The following is a 12,364-nucleotide window of genomic DNA, read 5'->3' as shown; positions in this document are numbered from 1 at the left end:
GAATTCTGCGGCTCTGCCTAACCTCAAAGTCCCAAACTGAGCGTAAGGAGGAAAAGAGATGGAGATTTGAGCTCTGTACAGCAGAACTGCCTATTGTTTAGGCTCTGTCAAACTTTATTTGACCCTTAGCTTCTTGGGATAAGCCTGGGTCAATGTGTATCACGTTATGGAACAGTTTAGGTATAGACGTTAAAAAGTAGAAGGTGGCGAGGGTGATTATGCCTGGCACTATACAAGGTTCGGTTATGGCATGCTTATATACTGTAAATTACATGTGCGAAAAGAAAAGCGGCATTGCAGAATAATATTTTATGCATCCGAGATCGAAAGCCTTGCGTCAATTAAGTTTATGTTTCTTTTTCACCATGGGACATAACCTTGAAGATTATTTGGAACGAAAACTAGCCGCGCCATTTTCCCGTCCCCGAAATCATAATAGACAGGGGTATACATTAATCTGCCCAGAGCTGAAAGATAGAACCGACTAGACTTTCTGTACGCGGATCTAATGATGTTGTCATAAGGTTATCTTGATATATTCTGCGAAATAGAAAAACTCCACAGATTGGATGTAGAGTAGGCCTCGCCAAACCCCGCACAAACCCCAAACCAGCCCACGAAAACCCAACCACCCTCTGGCTGGGACTGAGTCATCACAATCTCCGGGTGGGGGTCATTTGGAAAAGCTGTCGGAAAGAGGGCGGTGGCTTACCCTAGACGGGTTGTACAACGTGACCTGCTTTCGTTTGTGTTTTGTATGGAATTTGGTATTCATGGCATTACGATGATCGCACACCGTACCTGGGCTATCTCTAGGGTATCTCAATCTACCCCATGATATCAGTTCTATCTTCAATCAATAGGCCTTTTAATCCAAGATGGGTTTCGCTTAACCTCGAGGGAAACGGTAGGGAGATGGGAGAGAAGTAGAAGAGGTATAGAAAAAGTTAAGGGCAAATAGCGGCAACTGCCTAAAAGGCAGGGACATGGTGTCTGTACTTACATCGTGAAAGATTTTCCTTGATCAGAATTTACAAAGGCATAAAGGCATATGTTGGGGCAGGGTGAAGAATATTCGGGTGGGTGAACTGTCAGCTGAAGGCCGACCGCGTAAAGGGGTGAGCCGCCTAATACAAAACGATGGGCGCTAGGTGAGCATCGCCATAGTATGGCTGTTGTATGTTTTTATTTTTATTTAGGGTGCAGATAAAATAGGTTAAGTCCATTGTGGGTGAGCGTCCGGATCACCCTAAGTGTATATACTACTTACCCAGTCCATATAGGCAGGTCCTCGGGCCCTAAATCCCTGAAACGCTTTCCTTACCTCCCAGCTACTCCATTTATGATAGAGGTTTCCTACCTAAACTAATTCGCTTCATTGACTAAAATTCAATTCAGCTCGCTTTGACATAATGAGAATAATTCTCTCCCACTCTATGTATGGAATTACTGCCGGACCTTCGTCCGGTGATAGTCATATGATATGCCTGAGCCCACATAAGAGCCTCACCCTCTACATACTTCTCTAACCCCATACTCACAGCACCCATCCAACGCAGCTCTAATGACATCGACGTTGCCCTGGTTCCGCAAGGGCACCGACCCTGGAACTATTATTACCCTTGATAAACCCGGACCCTCCAGTCAGATGGAGAGACTGGGATAAGGATACTTCACGCTGGAAATGGTAGCTGAGGGAGAAGAATGGTTCGTTCAGCCTCACATTGATCTTTGCTTTGCTATGTTAGGAAACAACACAATCAGGTAATTGACAGACGTGGAGAACGAGATGGTCTCCTCTTAGGCATTACGGGTCCAAACCTGGTTCCGCGTGCCTATACCCGTCTTAAAATCTGAGTTTGCGAGGGCTAGAAATGGTTTCCCAAACCATGCCTGACAAACAAAAATCATCCCAGAGCATCCTTGAGACGATCCTAACCCATATATATGGAGACATTGACTGCTGGTATCACGTAGTGATTACTTGCCTAGCAGATATTATTTATAGTACTATGCCCGCTTGTACGACCCTCTCAGGCCAGCCCTCGTAGGTACTACATATTGAGATGCTTCGGCTTTTCTGTCGTCAACGCCCGTTGCTAATTACTCTGTATTGTGGAGAAGGCAATCAAGTCCTAATATCCTAATAAGACTACTTCTCAAGTAAACAAAGGAGAACATTGAATAATAGGATTGATATCAAGGCAAGAGCATCTCTGGTTTGAAAATCGCGAAGTTGAATGGAATAGCCACCGTACAATAACATATCTTTTTTCGGTTTAAAACAGTGGGTCTAAGAACCTCAGGTTATCAAGTGGTACAAGCCCCAACCGATCATCAAGACCAGATCCAGAATCTTTTCTGTAGAAAGCATTGCCAAATAAACATGCCTCTCTTCACAATAACATGTAGGTATCTTCGCCAGGCCGGCTGAAAGCGGAGAGCTAACTCAGGTCCCAGTAAGCCTTTGCGAACCAATGCTTCACAGGTCTTTGTCTCCTTTGCAGAATCAACGAAGATGTATTCTGCATTCCAGATCATATCCTCAGTCTTGCGCTTGAAGTCGTACGCTAGCAAGGCCATTGTAGGATAGACATTGTGCCAACAAGCAGAAACAAGACCATCGAAAACCTCATTGCGATTAAGTTCTGGAAACTCCATTTCCCAAAATCGGCGATCCCATTCTGCGGCGCTGAGGATAATGTCGTCATAGGGTTCATGGCCATATACCATAAAGTATAGAAGTGTCCCAACCGCAAACTGTTCAGTTCTGGCGGAACAGAGCCCGTATGTGCCTTTCAATGGCCCGGCAAGTATTAGCCTGGCTCGTGGAGGTCAGGTACCTTCAAGTGGCTGTCCAATGGTGGTGGCACGACCAAAATCATTCAGCTTCAAGTTGAAATTTCTGTCAAGAAGACAGTTGCTCGCATGCAGATCATTGTGACAAAAGCCCACTTTCTCGACATACTCAAGAGCAGAAGTGAATTAATGTATCCACCGAGCGATGAGAGCAGAATCCTCGTATTCCTTGACCTTGATAAGACGCCCATGAAAACCATTTGTTCCTGTCTCTCGCTCCTGGCGTTCAAAGAAGCGAGAAGCGATTGCCTGATAAGTGCAATATGATAGGAAAAGGTAGTCCGGGAGCATGAAATAACATTCAACAATATTCGGACATCGATCGCGGCACTCATTAAGACGTTTGTAAAACGAGATCTCCTTGAGGAAAGGATGCTCCGCTGCCTTTTCTTCAGGGGTTCGGTCGCGACGAACGGTTTTTCACCACAATAGTTGGAGTGACGCGGTAGATATAAGCGTCGAGTCCTCCGCCAATCCAGTTATGTTCCTCGAGAGCATCAGCGTAGTGGAAGCTCATGATGATGATGATGGCGAATCAAAACATATGTAATTTTAGTCGTAGCCGTGTAGAGTTTTGCTAATGATATACAGAAGTATTAGGGTGGGGTGGCAGCACGGGCAAGGACGGTAAGGCCAGGGGGAAGGGACAATTTTGGAAGAGATTGATTGTCTTAGAAATAACAATATAACGCCTCATCATGTGGTTTGGGCGGTTCAAGAGTGGCTAAATACTCTGGGTAGTACATGTCCTAATTAAGAAGGAACGGAATTTATCAGCTTCCGGCCCGCCGTGGCCCAATCCGTTCTAGCGCGTAAATCCGCTGATAAAACTCGCGTCGCGCGGCCCCAATTAACTTCCTTTCCTCTCTCCATCTACAGTTTACATTGTCAAATGTAAATCCATTGGGACTCCACAATGTGGCTTGCTGAGGGTTATCCGATCGTTTCGGCGTTCATGGGTTTCCTTCCGTTCCCGGTCCTGGAGAGTAAAGACGCTTCTCTTCTCTAGCCACTCTACGCTAGGGCTTCGGCTCCTCGGGTGTTGAAGAGAGGAGGGCGTCACATACTTTGTTCTTTTAATAATTATCAATGAAATAAATTATGAATTCAAAGAATTAATCGACCCAGCTCTCCATTCCCACTTAAGAATTAACCCAAGGGCACCATACCTACCCCAACCAACAACCCAAAACAAACAAAAATCGAGATACGGACGGCACCTACGCCACGTGCAAACAGCTAGATATCGTCCTAGGCTTGCTGTGATGCATACCAATAGCTCATTTCCTGGTGCTGACTTTCAATGCATCATCCATCGTCTTGACCCACTCCTTTCGTTACACTCCGAGTTTGCGCTTCGAGTTTGCGTCGTCAACAAGGGCTTTGCGCTCGTAGCATTCCCGCCCGCTTAATTCCCACTCCCGCAGGGTGACAGGCTTGTCATCGTGGGAATATTTCAACTCCGATACATAGTACGGTCTAGGACCATCCATGCCGATCAGCTTTCGCCTATATACAGGTCCATTCAAGTTGGGCACATAAGGCTTCACATCCTTGTCTAATTCGCTGATTTTCTTCGTCTTTTTGATTCGGCACTATAAAACAGTGTGGATATATTCAAAAGTCTTGCCTAGCGACTTGTTACTTATCGTTCTTGAAAGCATATCGTTCCTCGGTCTACACGATTGGTGAAAAGGTGACTCACAATACACTCTTACTGAAAAGTGATATCAAGATCTGACGATTATTCTAGGGTGCGGATATCATCAAGGCTGCGCACAAGGATCTCTGCGCGGCCCAGGGCGTTCCCTACTTTGTCCCTAGCAGATTGTAGATTGTCCAACATGGAGACAGCCCAGACATGCTAAGCTAGAGATGTGAAGATTGTACTTTCTATTGTTCTTATTATTATTCTTGAGCTTGAGGTTCTTATATAGCGATTGTCCAACGGTCATGGGGCGACTAGTCTTTTCATGGCTATAACAGGTTCAAAATCCAGATACCTGGGTCAGGACTGGAACATTCAGCACTCTGTCCCCATTTTCATAGCAAACTATTGCCGTAATCCTTTCTCTAGCTTAATTGAGGGCGAGAATATTTCATGTGTACTAGCGATCTCACCGAGCGACTAGCGGCTAGCGAAATCGCAGCAGAAGCCGCTACACTGATTGACACCTTAGAAAGGCTAGTCCCCAATAGTTCTAGCGTCGGATGTCAGTGCTAATCAAAAAAAATCGCATTCACCGGACGGACCTATAGTGGTCGAAAAAAAGATAAAAAGAAAGCTGGACTCGCGGGGAATCGAACCCCGGACCACTCCCATGCTAAGGGAGTATTATACCACTAAACCACAAGCCCGCTATGTAAGAAAGTTGAAAAAAGTGCTAGATGAGCCAGATTTACATATACACTCTCATGAAGGCAAAATTGTTGAGTCGCGAAGGGGTTGGAAACCTACAAGCAACCTACGAGGCATAACACGTCCCCATATGCCTGCATATGGCTCAATAATATCAATACTTAAGCCATAAGAGACATTAGACACTCGACAGCACCGTATTAAGCGAACTGTATCCATTTAGAGTGATGTTAGATGTTCATGAGTCAATACATATATTTGCGTCGGAAGTAGCACTATTGCTGCACCGCTTTGACATGAAAAATCCACTCAACAGCAAAATCAACCTTTTTGGACAGGTTAGGCCTCCTCAATTCCCCTGACAGGCCAGTATCCGACGATAAAAGACGAAGCATACAGGATTATACAAAGGTTTTCCACCCCACCCAGGTCCCGGGTCTCGCGGGTTGGGTCGCCACGACGGAGATTACTACCTACTGCTACAGGGTACACAAGAATGTTTCGTTAACTAAATTGGATGGCAAAAAGAGCCGAGTCTCCAAAGACTAGCTGCAATGGCATATAAGTCTATGGATAGAATCAATACTCCAACCGGATGCCCAACGAAGCACTCGGCGGCGATCCCGCGCCCCCGTCCTTCAAGGGAAGCCTCTCGATCCTGACAACCATATCCTGACCTTCCATTATTTGCTCCACAAAGTCATCATCAACTAGAATCTCAAGGCCAGCTTGATTGGTGTGTAATATGCGAGAAACCTTTGAAGCATCAACTGAGCATTTCTCACATATCCTTTGGACCAAGTCGCGGGTAGAGCGTTCTCTCAAATATATCGTGCGATAGTATCGATCTGAAGGTGAGTCTTCTCCAGAACGATGGATATAGAAGCATGCAACTGTGTTGAAGACAAAATTAGTTGAATGGCTCTTGAAAGTAGAATAATCGAAGCTTACCTGGCATGGGCGACTGCCGTGGGCCGGCGTGTTTCAGAGTCATTGGGAAGCCGTCCTCGATAGCGTCGACATTGTTGAAGCCCTGGCGGACAGAGCCTAGCGCGCCATCGACAGAGGCAGTGCTACCTCTAATAGAGCTCACACGTGGCGCCGCATTATTCTGAGGTCCTGGACTGCGCGATTGTAATCGAGTAACATGCACCTCAGGATCGTCCTCCTTACCGCCGCGAAGACTCAGGACACTTTCGGAGCAGCTCGAGAATAACATGGTCCGTAGGTTGGTGAGCTTTATTTGTAACTTGTTTGAATGAGGATCTCCGGCCGCATGGTCAACCGTGTCCATTGACGAGCCATGATCTGCCTGATCGGACACCTTGAGCTCATTCCTGTTCTTTGCGGCAACGCTACCACGCTTGCGCTTTTTCGGTGGCTCATGAAGTACCGTCTTCCCAATTTGCTCCGTCAATTTTTGAATTCTCTTCTGAATATTGGTAATGTCGTTGGATAGTTTGCGTTCTGCTCCATGATCTCGGAAAACCCTGATGTTGCAGAAACAAATCTCCGGCTGATAGGGAGCCTCCAAGTTGTTGAGCTGGTCCGTTTTGGTGCAAAGTCGCACCGAGATACCCTTCACCCCCTTTGCCAGCGTGAAATCAGTGGATAAAAAGTTGAATCGTACCGGAATGTTGCATTCGCCCAGACCGGTTGCTGGATTTACCGTCCACGTAACCGAGAACCCGTCTAGAAACTCTTGTTCAAGCTGCACCTGAGGGCTATCTTGACCAGCGTACTCGACAGCTCGAAGCTCAGAATCTTTTGTATCCGACTCGGCCAAGCCCCGGCTATCTTTCCATAACTGCCAGTAGGCTTCAGCATTGACTCGTTGTTTGTGCTCCTTGAATGAAACTCGAACGAACGTCCGGTACCTCGTTTTCTCGGTAATGAGCCTGGGCGGAGTTGTGTCGACTAGGCGTAGATGATAGACCTGACCCTTATTGAGGTAAGACTCGGGCGCTTCCTTCGAGTCGCCGACCATCGCAGTCGAAGCTCGAAGGCTAGTGTGAAAGCGGAACCTGAGGGATATGTGTTATTATTGATAGCGAGGAGCACAGGATCATGGATTATACCTACCTTTCGCCTTCAGCCTGTGAGATTGTTGTTCCAGTTGCAGAAAAACTTTGCGGAGAAGTGGATTTTAATGCACTTTCCGAACTCTGGGGTCGAGAGAATCCACCCTGCGATAGAGAGTGCGCCGGCTCATCCCATGTCTCATAGCCAGAGTCACAGTGTAAGATTTGACTTTGTTCACATGCAAGGTTGTTGGAGAAGAGGCCCGCATGGTTCTGTTGCTGCAAAGGTAAAGGGTGCTCAAAGGAACTAGGATCGATTTTCCAGTTTGACTGAGAGCTGGGAAGCCACCCTCGAGTGAATTGAAGACTCTCATTACCGAACATGTTCTTCGGTGAGATTGATCGGTCAATATCTTTTCCAGAGTACTTCAATGCCGACTGGTAAAGCTGAAAGACCTGGTTATGAGAGGGTACTCTTTGCTCTGAAAACGAGTCCATCGAATGTGGTTCTGTGAAGCCATTGAAAGATCCATGCTCTTCAACGTCCATCTCCCCTACAGTTCCAAAGACACTTACTGCCATGTTAGTTTGCAAGAACCTATCTGCCTTTGAATGTATCCATACCTTGGTGAGAATGCAGGTCCATTCTCTCTGCCTGAAAACGCGGTATCATATGCTGACATTGGGTCAGCTTCTCTATGAAAAAAAGGAAGTCCGCAAAGACCTTGAAAGCGCTCAATAAGCTCGCCATCGGGCCGCTTGGAGCTCTTACTAATTGGGAGGCAAGAAGTCCATGTTAGCTATTATTCATACTCCAACGACAGGAAAAGAACAATTAATGAAATTGTAACTCACCGATTACTGAACATGGCGAGGGTATCGCCCTTCGTTGGTCAAATCCAAGAAGGAAAAATGGCTGGAGTGTTCGCTTGGGATCTGTCAGGAACACTGTCTAATGAAAGACTTTGAATTATTTTTCCGGAGACAGCGCGATCTTAGTAGTTTTGAAGGACCGCCCGAATATAGTAGGGATAATCTCGGACGCGTTATTTGCCATACCCCGCCTGTTGAGCATTGAATCATACTTACTTCACATTCGGGAAGTGGATACTAAAAGTGACATACAGTAGTGAGATGAAAATTCAATTTAATTACACTTGGCATTTATTACTCGCTGATAGAGACGCACTGCCCCAAATCGTCCGTCAAAGCTGTAAGTGTAAAAAAACTTTCCGACCAACGAGGGTTGAGATCGTGAAGGTTCTATTGTACCGTTCATTCTTAGATCGGCGGCTGCCGTAAGTGTGATTGGCTGGCTGTTTGATCCGTGGGGTACCGAGCCTTGCCTTGGCCCACTTGCTACGCTCCGTCATCATGGAGATACGTTTCCGTGCAACATCATTGGGTTGAGTTTGCCAGCCGCAACTTGGGATTGAGGATCTCCACGGAGTGCACCTGGTCAATCCGTTAGATATTAATATTGAATGGTACTACCGCCACAAGGTTCTTAGTGCGTTCGCTATCATCCGACTTGAGACTCTCGGAGGCAATCAACTCGTGTTTAAAGTGTAAAGGATCCCCAACGGTACTTTTGCCAAGTGGATGACATCAGTCGTACTAATGCACAAACTCATTTCAACTGTTGGACTTGACAATTACGACGTTGTGTTGTGACGTAGGTACTTACTCTGTTATTCAGTATATACCGGCTTGGGAATAAATTCAAGACGGAAATAGCTTATGTGCCATCAAGTAGAAAAGATTGTGCAAGTATTCGGGACGAAAGGGGAAGTGAAGATTGATGGTAGGTAAAGAATCGAAGCCTCGCCTGAAAAGCAGCTTGAATTGAATCTAGAGTGCTTGTTTGCTCTCCATGGACTCGTATTACCTTTCATTTATATATAAACTAGTTTCAAGGCTCAAAGGGTTGAGCCCTATCAGGCGTCTCCCAATGCGATTGAAACATCAGAATAAATAGATCGAATATGGGTCGTATGAGATATCCTATCTAGAATAGATCGTACAATAGGATAGATGGTCACCAGAAAACAAGTTTAGAGCAATAAAGATTCCACTTAACCGCACTGAACTGCCCGTCTTAAAGCCCTGAAAACCACAGCTACCCCAAAAAGATGAATAAAGCGAGGGAGTACTGTCCATAGGCTCCGGTGCGCGAGTATCAGCGGTGATAGGTAGTAGTAGGCGGTAACTGTAGTGAATTCCAGGGGAACGGACCTTTCAGTACCTTGGTCTTCGAGGCACGGGCCCTTTAGTGAGAGTTCGCAGTGAAGCCTCTATGTGTGTCTGTTGACCTCGGTATTACTTCAGAAAAGTATTCCGTAGCTCAGATGCATCTTCGAACTCGATTCAAATATCCTCAGTGCCATACTGTTGGGAATAATGATCGGTCTTAAGGCAGATCCTGTCAACGTCCTTGCCTTTTCCTCTGGGAGCGGAGTGAAGTAATAACTACTGTAGCAAAAGTTAAGTAATTAATCAGAATGTCCAAGACTGGTCCTTGCAGCCTCAAGCTCATCTTGTACACAAAATAAAATCCATTGTGACTATACTCTGGTCAGCACAGGAGATATTTTTAGGCCAAGAATATTCTCGTTGCATTATAAGTTGTCCCAGTACTGCAGAATAGTCCGAGAAGCGACGGTCAATGTAGCATTCGACCAGAAATGACACTTGAAATCTTGTCTTTAGTCATAGCTAAGGTTATCGGTTAGATACGTGTCTCTGTATCTGTCTTGACAATTCGAAAGACGTGGTTGAGGATAGAAAGAAAAAGCAGCGCTTCTCAAGTACAAAAAGCCTATTCCGGGGATTCCTCGGCAATTGTCAACCAGTCGGGACTCTCCTGAAGATCCTTCGCCAAAACATCGAATACTTGGACATGATAGACACCGTACTGATAGGATACAATTATATGCGATTGGCCAGTCATGGCCATGATACTGAAAGTCTAGTAAGCAGAATCAATTTCTGTACATAGAAGAACGAGGCTTGCAATGGAAGTCTGATAGTAGTCAAGCTTTGAGCTCGATCGATGCTAGGCACCCAAATTTTTTCCCAGCGAAACAAAATGCAGGACTTCCATAAGCTCAGCCATCGACTTGTCCTTTCTGGTGATTCTATTGGCGATTCCACCTCAAACTACGCTCAATCGAGGGAGCTAGGGGAGACTCGCACTTAGCCACGCCGGCTCGGCGTCAGCGAACCTTAAATTGGGGAGAATTCCATTCCTCAAGGGGGATTTCCTTAGCTGCAAGAGTGTCACTGTGGGCGCTTTATTGGACTATCTGTTGCTTATTATTTTTCATTTCGAGGGAGCCTAAGTTGATCGCCGAAGGGGGGCGTTTGTTTGTTCATTTCTAGGCTTTGGACCCTGGATTTTCTTTTTCTTCTACCATTCCGACTTCTTTTCTCTTTGTTCTCCCTTTCATTATTATTGATTCAATTCTCCCGATCCATCCTGCTTATCCTTCTTGCTGGTCTATTGAAATTCCCCTCGAGGCCATTTTGCGACCGTAGCGAAGTGAGCGGCACAGCAATCCCTCCGGCGATCTTTCCAGGGATTAATTGCTTAGCGCCCGCAGCCTCAAAACACGCCAATTCGAGCACGCGCGCAACGACCTCACTCGATTCTGCGCTTATCGCCGATTGGAATCGATCCGGACGAAGCACCGGAGCTAGATCCACGGGTGTATATAAGTTATAGCACGAGAAAGTGTATAGCGCATTCGGTCGGAGAGCTCCAGCGAAATGGGCCAGATATCGCCCAAGAGTGCGATCGCGCACATCTCCAAGCTCCTGGTGCTCTCGTATATAATCGACTGGATCTTCATCATGTACGATTCTCGAGTCTGCGATTTCGGCTAGGAAACCCCTTGACTGATCAATTGAATAGTGGCGTCGGACTGATCGGCTATGGATTCTACAAACAGGATCCCAACCAGCGTCCCTTCTCCCTGACCGACCCGGACATCTCCTTCCCATTCACCGAGCATGAAACCGTCTCTACTGCAACCTTGATCCTCGTCTCCGTGCTAGCACCGGCCGTGATCGTTCTCCTGGGAGCTGCGCTCCTCATTCCCGGCACCGCTGCCGTCGGGGGCGCAAAGGCATCCAAATCGCAAATGCTGCGACGCAAGTTCTGGGAGTGGAATGCGGGTTGGATGGGATTGGCGCTTGCCCTGGCGGGTGCCTGGATGGCTACACAAGGGTTGAAGACGTTGAATGGTAAGCCACGACCAGATCTGCTGGCGCGGTGTAACCCGGACGTGAAGAAGATTGCGGAGTATGCGGTGGGTGGTCTCGGCGAGCGCCTTACTGGTGCTCCGGTCTTGGTGGACTGGAAGATTTGCCGGGAACAAGGGTATAACCTGCGAGTAGATGGGTTCTCCAGCTTCCCTAGTGGACACTCATCCCGTGAGTACCGAACTGCGCTTCAAAAGTGGCTTCAACAAGGGGAAGGATAATCGCTAACTCGACGTTTATCTAGTCTCTTTCGCTGGACTTGGCTACTTGACTCTCTGGCTCGCTGCCAAACTATCCGTTAGCTTCCCCTATCTGCCTCAATTCCCCGTCGAAGGCGATGATTACAGTGACGACCGCACCTCAGTCCGCACGCGCGGTGCGGCACCCCCGTGCTATTGATGATTCTCACTTTCCTACCTACCGCTGTTGCCTTCTTCATCGCCTCCTCTCGGTGGTTCAACTATCGCCACCACGGATTTGATATTATCTGCGGTGGCCTCATCGGAATCTTCTTCGCCTACATCGGAATGCGCATGTACCATTTGCCCATCCAACGGGGGGCAGGCTGGGCATGGGGTCCCCGTGGCCACCGCAGGGCATTCGTTCGAGGCATTGGCTTCCCCAGCACCCTTGGAACGGACAGCTGGTCGTATACTCGCAAGGGACATGCTGCCGATATCTCCAACGGCTCTGGCCATGCCGAGCCTGTACATGACATTGAAAATATCCCGATGCACGAGCAGCCTGAACAGGCAGCTGCCAGCGAACGGGTGTAAATGAGTTCTTCATTGACGCTTACCTACAACTACCATGGGCCGTCTGATGTCAAACGTATATAATAGGTGAAATGTTGTCGCCTACA

The 12,364-nt window shown here is 47.1% G+C and overlaps 4 protein-coding genes across 4 annotated transcripts; 1 reads left to right on the top strand and 3 right to left on the bottom strand.

Moving 5' to 3' along the window:
- Positions 1 to 2,337: 2,337 nt before the first annotated feature.
- N7496_005600 (protein kinase domain protein) lies at positions 2,338 to 3,376 on the bottom strand (the record flags this gene model as incomplete). The annotated part of the gene is made up of 2 exons (XM_056698529.1): positions 2,338 to 2,795; positions 3,274 to 3,376. The coding sequence occupies 2 exons, from the start codon at positions 3,374 to 3,376 to the stop codon at positions 2,338 to 2,340; spliced, it is 561 nt and encodes a 186-aa protein (XP_056557054.1).
- Positions 3,377 to 4,196: 820 nt separating this feature from the next.
- Positions 4,197 to 4,705, bottom strand: N7496_005599 (uncharacterized protein; the record flags this gene model as incomplete). Its single annotated transcript, XM_056698528.1, has 2 exons — positions 4,197 to 4,454; positions 4,640 to 4,705. The coding sequence occupies 2 exons, from the start codon at positions 4,703 to 4,705 to the stop codon at positions 4,197 to 4,199; spliced, it is 324 nt and encodes a 107-aa protein (XP_056557053.1).
- Positions 4,706 to 5,797: 1,092 nt separating this feature from the next.
- N7496_005598 (transcriptional regulator family: Grainyhead/CP2) lies at positions 5,798 to 8,108 on the bottom strand (the record flags this gene model as incomplete). The annotated part of the gene is made up of 5 exons (XM_056698527.1): positions 5,798 to 6,111; positions 6,170 to 7,242; positions 7,301 to 7,686; positions 7,864 to 7,894; positions 8,095 to 8,108. The coding sequence occupies 5 exons, from the start codon at positions 8,106 to 8,108 to the stop codon at positions 5,798 to 5,800; spliced, it is 1,818 nt and encodes a 605-aa protein (XP_056557052.1).
- A 2,899-nt stretch (positions 8,109 to 11,007) lies between these two features.
- Positions 11,008 to 12,278, top strand: N7496_005597 (phosphatase PAP2 family protein; the record flags this gene model as incomplete). Its single annotated transcript, XM_056698526.1, has 3 exons — positions 11,008 to 11,093; positions 11,153 to 11,677; positions 11,867 to 12,278. The coding sequence occupies 3 exons, from the start codon at positions 11,008 to 11,010 to the stop codon at positions 12,276 to 12,278; spliced, it is 1,023 nt and encodes a 340-aa protein (XP_056557051.1).
- Between the last annotated feature and the right edge of the window lie 86 nt (positions 12,279 to 12,364).

The sequence above is a fragment of the Penicillium cataractarum genome (genome assembly GCF_028827025.1).
Source record: "Penicillium cataractarum strain IBT 29864 chromosome Unknown utg000004l, whole genome shotgun sequence".
Classification (NCBI taxonomy): Eukaryota; Fungi; Ascomycota; class Eurotiomycetes; order Eurotiales; family Aspergillaceae; genus Penicillium; species Penicillium cataractarum.
Note: the sequence above shows the minus strand (reverse complement) of the source record. Positions and strands in the feature narration are given on the sequence as shown.